The following is a 10,165-nucleotide window of genomic DNA, read 5'->3' as shown; positions in this document are numbered from 1 at the left end:
TCCTTTGCTGCCTTCATTTCAATATAAATTGCTGTCATTAGGCCTTTAAAATTAATTTGGGGGCCACACCCAGTGGTGCTCAGGGCTTACTTCTGACTCTGTGCTCAAGGACTGCTCCTGGCAGGGTCAACCGTGTGCAATGCAAGCACCGTACTGGTGGTGTACTAACTCTTCTGTCCTGTAGGGTTTTTTTTTGTTTTTTATTTTGCTTTTTGGGTCACACCCGGCGATGCTCAGGGGTTACTCCTGGCTTTGCACTCAGGAATCACTCCTGGCGGTGCTCGGGGGACCATATGGGATGCTGGGAATCGAACCTGGGTTGGCCACATGCAAGGCAAACGCCCTACCGGCTGTGCTATTGCTCCAGCCCCTGTTCTGTAGTTTTAAAAAGAAGGAAATAACTGAAAATAAAGGGTCTATATATTTCCCTAGCACTTGGGTGACTTAAATTGATCCAGTTTAGAGTCAGATTGCTGGGTGTTATTTGCATGATATTAACCATTTTACCCATCAGTGGGGCACACCCAGAGGTGCTTGGGAAACTATGCAGAGCCAGGGATTGAACACCAGCCAGCCTTCTGCATGCAAATTCAGCCTGTTGAACCAGTTGGGCAGATGATAATTTTATCCTGTGGGATTCTGTTTACACACAGGATCAAGTAAGCTAAATGATTTATTATTATTATTTTTGTTTTTTGGCTGTACCCTGTTCTGTTCAGACCTCACATCTGGCCCCAGTGCTCACCCTTGACAAGCTTAGGGAACTGGATGTGGTGCTGGGTTGGAACCTGGATCTATTACATACAAAGCCTTACTTCCTGTACCATTTCTGGCCCCAAAATAAAATGTTTGCTTGTTTGTTTGTTTGGCTACCCCCAGCAGTGCTCAGGAGTCACTCCTGGCTCTGCACTCAGGAATTATTCCTGGTAGTGCTCGGGGCACCATATGAGACGCTGGGGATCAAACCCAAGTTGGCTGCATGCAAGACAAATGCCCTATCTGTGTACTATTGCTTCAGTCACGGTCATGGTCACGGTCCTCCCGTTGTTTATTGATTTGCTTGAGCGGGCTCAGTAACGTCTCCATCGTGAGACTTGTTGTTACTGTGTTTGGCACATTGAATACATCACGGGTAGCTTGCCAGGCTTTGCTGTGTGGGTGAGATACTCTTGGTAGCTTGCCGGGCTCGCTGATAGGGGAGGAGAAATCAAACCCGGCTCGGCTGGGCTTGCTGAGCACAAGGCAAATACCCTACCGCTGTGCTATCGCTCCAGCCCATTGCTTCAGTATCTAAAATAAACTTTTTAATGCAAAAATATTTGTTGATTGCTTCCTTGCAATATATTATAATTTAATACATTTTTTCAACTTTGACATTTCATCATTTGGAAATTGTGGAGAAGGCATGATTGTAACAGTTATTCATTCTTTGAAAACACATTTATTGAATTATTAGATGTGGACTGTCCTCTGGGCACTTTCCTGAACACTGCATCAAAGCATCAGGAGCTAGAACTAGAATACTTGATTGCACTTGAAAGGTATGTATCTTTCTAAGATTATGTACCTTGCACAAACAAGAATTTGTCCAATACAATCTAGAACGTAGTGCATGACCTGTTATCATAGAGGATTTATTATGAAGATCTCAAAACCTATGAGGGGCTGAAGATATAGCAGGTAGGGTGCTTGCACACCCATTGCTTTGTACACACAGTGCTTGCACACACCTTGCTTTGCACATGTATGGCTTGGGTACCATATGGGCACCCCATATGGTCCCCCAAGCCCACCAGGAGTAATTTCTGAGCAGAGAGTCAGAAGTAAGCCCTGAGAAACCCTGGGTATGGCCTACAAACCAAAAACCAAAACAAAGCACCTATGATAGTGGCAGAGCGATAGTACAGCTGATAGGACATTGCCTTGCATATAGCTAACCAGGGTTCAATCGTAACATCCCATATGGTCCCTCAATTTCTGCAGCACAACCAGGTGTGGCACAAAAATCAAAGCAAACAAAAACACTTATGATAATGGAAGTGAAAGAATTTTATAAAATGTAGAGTTGTGTATTGATTAAACTGATCCCAGTGTTTTTTTTTTTTTTTTTTTACACATCTGGCGATTCTCAGGGCTTACTCCTGGCTCTGCTCTCAGGGCTCACTCCTGGTGGACTCTTGGGGTGTGGGGGGTAATCATATGAAATGCCAGGAATCAAACCTGAGTCAGCAAGGCAAGTTCTACCTCCTTACGCGCTTTACTATCTCTGACCCCTGAACCCAGGATCTTATAGATGCAAATCAAATGCTCTACCACTGAGTTACATCCCTGATTTAAGACTACACAATTATTTAGAAAACTGCAGTATTCGTGATTCACAGATTCCTTTTCCTGAAATTTTCTAAATTCTTTATTTCCTTGGTCTGGTATTGCAGGTGTCTGTCAGTAAGCAGAACTCATTGTCAAACGAAATCAGAAGGTCTTGGCTTGTTCAGTGACAAAGTGAATGCTTTACGTGCATGAGGCCTGGGTCTGAACTTCCAGCATCGCAACCAAATCAAACGTAAACCACAGAATCTTTGCCCTCAGAAGGACTGAGCTTAGGGCAGAATCCGAGGCATTGTCTTTAAATGATTTTACCATTAACTGACGAACTTTGGGACTTTCTTCCGCCCTGAGCTAGCATGGCGCCCAGGACTTTGCGCATGCGCTTTTCCATGACGCCGCGCTCCGCGACTCGGGGGCGCGCACGTCTGTCGCTGTCGTTGCCTGACTTCCGGCGATACAAAAGCTGATTTTCCGCGGGTTCGGCGGGCGGCGGCGGGGTGCAGCGTGGGGTCCGCTGCACTGGAGAGCTGCAGGTGGGTGCAGGCTGCGGGGCGGAGGGGCAGCGCCGGTGCGGTGCAGGGTCCGGCGCGGGCGCGGGGACCGAGCAGAGCGCGGCGCCGCGGGAAGGCGCTGTCCGAGCCTCTGATCTTTCCCGGAGGGCCCGCGCCCCGGTCCCTGCCTTTGGGCGTGCATTGCGTCCGTTCTCCCTGCGGTTCGGGTTTCGGTGTCCAAGGTGGGGAATGCGGGACTCTTTAGAACTGCTGCTGTTGAAGGTGCCTGGAACCTGTCCCTGCAGGCTGCTGACTTGGAATCGCCGCTGCCTTTAATTTTTCTTTCTTTCATTCTTTTTCTTTTTTCGGGTCACACCTGGTGATGCACAGGTGTTGCTCCTGGCTCTGCACTCAGGAATTACTCCTGGCGGTGCTCGAGGGACCATATGGGATGCTGGGAATCGAACCCTGGTCGCTCGCGTGCAAGGCAAACGCCCTACGCGCCCGCTGTGCTATCGCTCCAGCCCTTTCTTTATTAGTATTATTTGTATGCCTGTGTGTGTGTGTGTGTGTGTGTGTGTGTGTGTGTGTGTGTGTATGTGTATGTATGTTGGGGGACAAGGTATAGTTGGTGATTAAACCCAGGATTTTACATATGCCCTCCACAACTCAGCAATATTACACCCTACCCTTTTTTTTTCCCCCTTTTGGCTTTTGGGTCACACCTGGAGGTCCTGAGGATTCACTCCTGGCTCTTTGCTCAGGGATCATTCCTGGCACATCTCTAGGGAGTCTAGGGGGTGCTGAGGGTCGAACCAGGATCCTTTGGTGCCTTCGATACAGTAAGATCTCTCCAACCCATCCCAGGCCTCATTTTAACTGGGTCAGGTTTTTCTGGGTAGAAAGACGCAGATTTTATAGAATGTTGTTTCAGATATTGTATAGGCCAAAACACCAAAGGATCGGACATTCAAGGTCCGATTTATTTAGGTGACATTTGTTGAGTATCCACAAGTACCATGAATACTGTTGACTAGGGAGTCCCTGTTAAAGGTTCCTTCACAAAAAGTCATAGTTTTGGGGATGGGAAATGGAAAAGACAATTAAAAGTAAACCACTTCCCCTTTCCTGTGCCATAAATAGGTTTTCAAACTGGAGCTGTAAGAATTTTTTTTTTTTTAAAGAAAGATGCTTCGGGGCTGGAGAGCTAGCACAGCGGGTAGGGCGTTTGCCTTGCACACGGCTAACCCCGGTTCAATTCCCAGCATCCCATATGGTCCCCTGAGCACCGCTAGGAGTAACTCCTGAGTGCAGAGCCAGGAGTAACCCCTGTGCGTCGCCGGGTGTGACCCAAAAGGCAAAAAAAAAAAAAAAAAAAAAGAAAGATGCTCCTTGGCTGGGGAGATGGTTCAGAAGTAGGACATATACTGTGCATGTGAACGGTGGCTCCTGGGTCAGTCCCTGACTGTTGGGAAGGCAAACACACCCAAAAAGATAACACTGGAGACTGATGAGAGTTCGGCCAGTTGGAGTGTGTGCCTTGCATGGAGATCTGGGTTCAGTCCTTGACACTGCTTGGTCCTCTGAACTGAGAGCAGCTGGCGAGTTCTGCTGGGTGTGACTCAACCCTCCATTTCCCTCTCCCCCATCTCGCATGCCCCCTTCCAAAAGAAGAGAATTCCTGCAGGGTTTAGGGAGATAGTTAAAGTGGGAGAGCACACGCTTAACATGCTTACTGTGTTTGAGACCCACCCAGAGTTCTGTCCTGGCACCACATGGCTGCCTGAGCAATGCTAGGTGTGGCCACCTTATCTTCGCCTCTCCCCCCTCCAAAAGTACTCAGCAAAAGAAGATTCCTCCAGTGTAAATTTGTATTGCTTTTAAAATGTGATAGCAGGAATCTTGAAGTAACAGTATAGAAAACAATAGGAATCTCTTGTTTGCAACAAGAACCTTTCTTTAGCATAGCCTGCTATTTGAAGTATTTATTGATGCAAAATAATTTTATTTAGAAAGTAGGAGAGAAAGAGGAGGCAATTCCATAAAGTAAAAGAAAATAATTATACCTCACGTTGAAATTCAGATGATTCCAAACTATATAATATGTGATCTACCCTTTTTTTTTGGTGAGGGAGAGGAGCCAGTGGAGTGGTTTGTGCTCAGGGAATGTTTTTGGCTTAGTAGTCAGGAGCAACACCTGGCGGTGCTCAGGGGGCCACGTGTAATACCGAGGATGGTACTAGCACCCACCGTATGCAAGCCAAGAGCCTTAGTTCCTCTATTGTCTCTCTGGCCTAATCTGACCTTTTAAAACAACCTCATTTTGCTTTTGGATTTTTATGTGGGGGAGGTACACCCATCTGTGCTCAGGGGTTGCACCTGTCTCTGCTCTCTGGGTCACTGCTGTGGTGCTTGGTAGAGTCCAGATGTGGTGCTGGAGAACTGGGGTTGACTGCATGCAAGGCAAGTGCCTTAATCTCTGTACTCTCCCCTGGATTGTTTTTGTTACTGGACGTATATTCTTTTTTTGGAAATGTTTTCTTTGTTTGAAACAATAACATGTATGACTGAAACCAAATTATGAACAGCTTTGTAAAGATCGATCTCAGTGATTCAGTAATCTTAAAAAAAAAGAAAACAATAACATTTATTGTTCTAATTAATTGCTGTCCAGTGACATAGGCACTATTTTTATAGCTAAAAATCCTGAGATTCAGGGGCTGGGAAGATGCCTTAAAACAATAGGCTGTGTTTGCATGTGGTAATCCCAGGTTTAGTCCTCAGCACTGCATGGTTTTCTGAGCACTGCCAGGTGTGGCTCCTCCCACCCCCAGAGAAGCTTGAGATTCAGGTTAAGTAAGTTACACAAGATCACAAAGTAGACTGTATATGACTTGGGGCCAGAGTGACAGTATAGGGCTAAGGTGTTTTCCTTGCATCCCATTGACATCATCTGGAGACTCCTAAGTTCCGGTAGGGGTCACTCCAGAACCCAGGAATAGCCCCTGAGCACCTCTGGGTGTGACCAGAGATAAAGAATGTGACTTGGGAAACAAATCCAGAGAGTTTGACTCCTCAGTTTGCTCTCAACATTGTACTATTCTAGTTCCCTGATGGTTAATAACAACACCTATTGATTACTTGCTATTTGGGGGTGGGGGGTCTATATCTGATGCTTCTTGGGGTTGTTCCTGGCAGGGCTTTGTCAGGCGATGCTGGGGATTGGACCCTGGTCTCCTGCATGCAAGGCATGTGCTCCAGCCCTTGTTCTCTCTCCAACCCCTTTTCTCTAATTCTTTTTTGTTGTTTTGGGCCACAGCTAGTGATGCTCAGGGGTTACTCCTGGCTCTGCACTCAGTAATCACTGCTGGCAGTGCCCAGAGGACCCTATGGGATGCTGGGATTCGAACCCAGGTCAGCTGTGTACAAGACAAACACCCTCTCCGCAATACTATTGCTCCAGACCCTCCTTTTTGTCTGAAGAGGGATTGATTATGTGGTTGAGGTGAAGTGCTGTGTTTGTGATTGAACAGGAAAAAGTGCAAAGGGTGTTTGAGGAAGTGTTGTTGTTCCTTAACACAATCGTGAGAGTGGGCCTGGAATGATAATATAGCTGGACTTTGACCTTGCATGCGGCCAACCTGGGTTCGATCCCAGCATCACATATGGTCCCCTGAGCACCGCCAGAACTAATTCCTGAGTGCAAAGCCAGGAGTAACCCCTGTGCTTTGCTGGGTATCACCCAAAAGGCAAAAAAAAAAAAAAAAAAAAAAAACCATCCCCAAAACAAAAACAAAACATGATTGCGAGAAGTCTTTGTTATCCTTTCAGGATGGAGCGGAAGTGGGACTTGTGAAATGTCGCCCTGCATGAAGAGAAGAACTCCAGAGTCCCCACCGCGGCAGGGAAGCCACGATGATGACTTAGATCTTGGGTTGGCTGTTCAGCCAGACCAGGCTCGAGACTTGGGATCAGTGCCACTGTCCTGGGGCCCCAGCCACAGCAGAGCAGCTGGCATCGAAGTTCAGTCTGTGCAAGATGCAGCGAGCCTTCGAGCCATGGAAGAGGCAGCTTTAAGCTCCCGGGTGCTCATCCAGGACACCATTACACCCGTTTTGGAAGCCCCTGATGTGCCCATTTCCCAGGAGATCACCCTGACGGCCTCGGAGTCTTCTCAGCCCCCTAACATTCACGTTGGTAAAGGAAAACTCCAGGCCACTGGCTCCAGGAGAGGGAAGAAATTTGCAGGGAGGCCTGGGCCGGTGTCCCAGGAAGACAGAGATGATCCCAGCAGCACCCTGGATCCCTTTTTAGGAGAGCCTAGTGAAGAAGTCGAGGAAGATGGAGGTAAGATTAGACGGAAGGTGTATGGATGCCATTCTGGGCCAGCTGTCTTGGGCAGTCCTGGCAGTGATGGGTGGTCTCCAGGGCAATACCCAGTAATGCTCAGGGAACCGTGTGGTTCTTTGTTTTTTTTTGTTTCTTTTTTCTTTTTTTCTTTTTTTTCTTTTTGGGTTACACCTGGTGATGCTCAGGGGTTTCAGTGGACCATATAGGATGCTGGGAATCGAACCTGGGTCGGCTGTGTGTAAGGCGAACACCCTACCCGCTGTGCTATCTCTCCAGCCCCACTGTGTGGTTCTTTGGATCAGACCTGGATTGACCACATGCAAGGCATGTAGTTTTTTTTTTTTTCTTTTTGGATCATATCCAGCAATGCATAGGGGTTACTTCTGACTTTGCACTCAGGAATTACTACTGGGGACCATATGTATGTATGTTCAGGGGGGGACCATATAGGACCATATGGGACCATGTGGGACCATGTGGTACGCTGGGAATTGAACCTCAGGTTGGCCGCGTGCAAGGCAAACGCCCTGCCATGTATTGTTGCTCCAGTCTGCAAGGCGTTTGTTTTATTCCCAGTAATCTCCTCAGGCACAAGACACGTCAGTTAAAATTTTGTGAAAAAGAGGAGCCAGAGAGATGATACAGCGGGTAGGCACTTGCCTTGCACATGGCCAACCTGGGTTTGATCCCCTGCCTTCCATGTGGTCCCCTGAGCACCGCTAGGCGTGATCCCTGAGTACAGAAACAGGAGTAATCTATGAACATTGCTGGGTGACTCAAAAAAACAACCAAAAAAACCAAAAAAACCCACCTAAAAACCATAAAAAACAAAGGCTGGAACAATCTGGGTTCAATCCCTGGCATCCCATGTGGTCCCCTGAGCTTGCCAGGAGTGACCTCTGAGTGCAGAGTGAAGGAGTAAGTCTTGAGCACTACCGGTGTGACTCTCCAACTCCTCAACCCCAAAAAGTAACAACAGAAAAAAAAACCCAAAGTAAAAACAGTGAACAACAGCAGAGTAAAATTTGCTGCATAACCTTTCTTTTTAAAAAAAAATTATTTTTTTTATCTTTTTGAGGTTTTTGGGCCATACCCAGCAGTGTTCAGGACTTATTTCTGGCTCTGCCAGGAATCACTCCCAGCGGGTTCGAGGGACCATATGGGGTGCTGGGGATTGAACCTGGGTCAGTTGTGTGCAAGGCAAGCATTGTACCTGCTATACCATTGCTCTGACCCCCATGCATATCCTTTTTGTTGTTCTTTTCAGTAATATTTCAATCTTGTTATTCTGAATTTGTAAGGAAAAAACAAAACAAAACAAATCTCGGTTACTTTGAAGAATCAGCAGGTTGTTATAATTGATACACTGTTAAATAACATTTCTAGAGGCTGGTGAGATAGTACAGCAGGTAAGACACTAGTTTATAAGCGGCTGACGCAGGGTTGATCCCTAGCATGCTGTTTGGTACCCTGAGCTCCACCAGGAGTGATAGAGAAAGGAGTATGCCCTGAGCACTGCCGGGTGTGACCTCAAATAAAACCAAAGACTAGCACTGTAGCACTGTCCTCCCATTGTTCATTGATTTGCTCGAGCAGGCACCAGTAACATCTCCATTGTGAGACTTGGTGTTACTGTTTTTGGCATATCAAATACGCCACGGGTAGCTTGCCAGGCTCTGCTGTGCGGTGGGATATTCTTGGTAGCTTGCCGGCTCTCCGAGAGGGATGGAGGAATCGAACCCGGGTCGGGCACGTGTAAGGGAAATGCCCTACCAGATGTGCTATCGTTCCTGTTCAAAAACCAAAACCAAAACCAAAAATTGTTTTTTTTCTAGGGAAAAAAATTCTATGGCTCAGAAAAGCTTTAGTTTGTGTTTAACTCTGACATTATAAGTGTGAATTTGAGGTCTGATTTCAGCTTTTATTATCTCTCTCCTAGGTTTTAATTTTTTTGTAGCTGTTTGGGCCACACCTGGTGGTGCTCAGGGCTTACTCACTGCTGGCTCTGCCCTCAGGGTTCACTCCTGGCTGAGCTTGGGGGACCCTATGTGGTGTTTGGGATCGAATCTGATCGGCCATATGCAAGGCATGCGCCTTCCCTGCTGTCCTGTCTCTCCTGCCTCAGCACCCTGACTCTTAGAGGATCTTAGAGGATTCCCCAGTGAGAAGTTCTCTAACAAAGACTTCTGCGGTGCTGATCTCACTCACAGCATGGCTGAGGGTGGGTCAGATGTGGAGCAATCATTGTGATTCTTTTTCTTTTTCTTTTTGGAAAGTAGAAAAGAAAGGGAGCTTCCTAAATGGAAGGAACTTAGTATAGGACTAAGTTCATCCTCGTGATTCTTCCAGGAAAACTTCCGCCGATGCTTTCTGGAGGGGAGCTTCCTTCACTTCCTGAGGCCAGCCAGTCCACGAAATCTGGAAGCCAGCCTTGGGAACTGTCTCCCGTTGCTGTCGGTGTCTCTCCGCAGGAACAGCTCCTCAGGACTTCGGCTGCTCACACGGAAGATGAGATGGAAGATGGAGGGCTCTTTATTCCCACAGGTAGGCTGTCTCTCAGAAACTCCACCACTGAACTAGACTCTGCAGAGAGCAACAACAACTGAGCTCCCTGAATTTTCAGAGTCCGGATGTGCCTGTGTAACGTGCCGCCAGCTCAGGACGCCAGCAGTTCCCACAGCCCCTCCTCGTGCCAGTCGTCCCGGCCCCACTCTCCATCTCTTGCAGCATCCATTATCGGGTCGGCTGCACTTGCAGGAACAGGATAGCCCGGATGCGTGTTTCGTGATGAATTTGTCCACGTAGCATTTTATGTAGCAGTGGGTCCCTGTTGTTGTGCCTACTGGCCCATTGTTATTTTTCAGTGCTGTATTCTGGTGCTTGGGTCGTTGTTTTTGGCTCCTTGCAGTCCTTCTGTGGGAAGGGGCCTCCGAGGCTGTGCTCGGGGCCAGGGAGCTTTGAGCAGTACTTGGGCACCCAGGCCAGATGGTCCATTA

General features: G+C 47.6%; 1 protein-coding gene across 2 annotated transcripts in view; it reads left to right on the top strand.

Moving 5' to 3' along the window:
- The first annotated feature begins 2,740 nt into the window (after window positions 1–2,740).
- Window positions 2,741–10,165, top strand: part of GON4L (gon-4 like) — a 46,604-nt gene continuing 39,179 nt past the window's right edge. For both annotated transcript variants that reach the window (XM_056123621.1, XM_056123620.1), the window contains exons 1-3: window positions 2,741–2,861; window positions 6,651–7,166; window positions 9,519–9,713. In XM_056123621.1, the coding sequence (XP_055979596.1) occupies window positions 6,677–7,166; window positions 9,519–9,713 (685 nt within the window). In that variant the 5' untranslated portion in view covers window positions 2,741–2,861; window positions 6,651–6,676. The remainder of the gene's footprint in view (window positions 2,862–6,650; window positions 7,167–9,518; window positions 9,714–10,165) is intronic.

This window comes from Sorex fumeus, unplaced genomic scaffold (genome assembly GCF_029834395.1).
Source record: "Sorex fumeus unplaced genomic scaffold, SorFum_2.1 ptg000047l, whole genome shotgun sequence".
NCBI classification, from domain to species: Eukaryota; Metazoa; Chordata; class Mammalia; order Eulipotyphla; family Soricidae; genus Sorex; species Sorex fumeus.
This window is presented reverse-complemented; position numbering and strand designations above follow the sequence as displayed.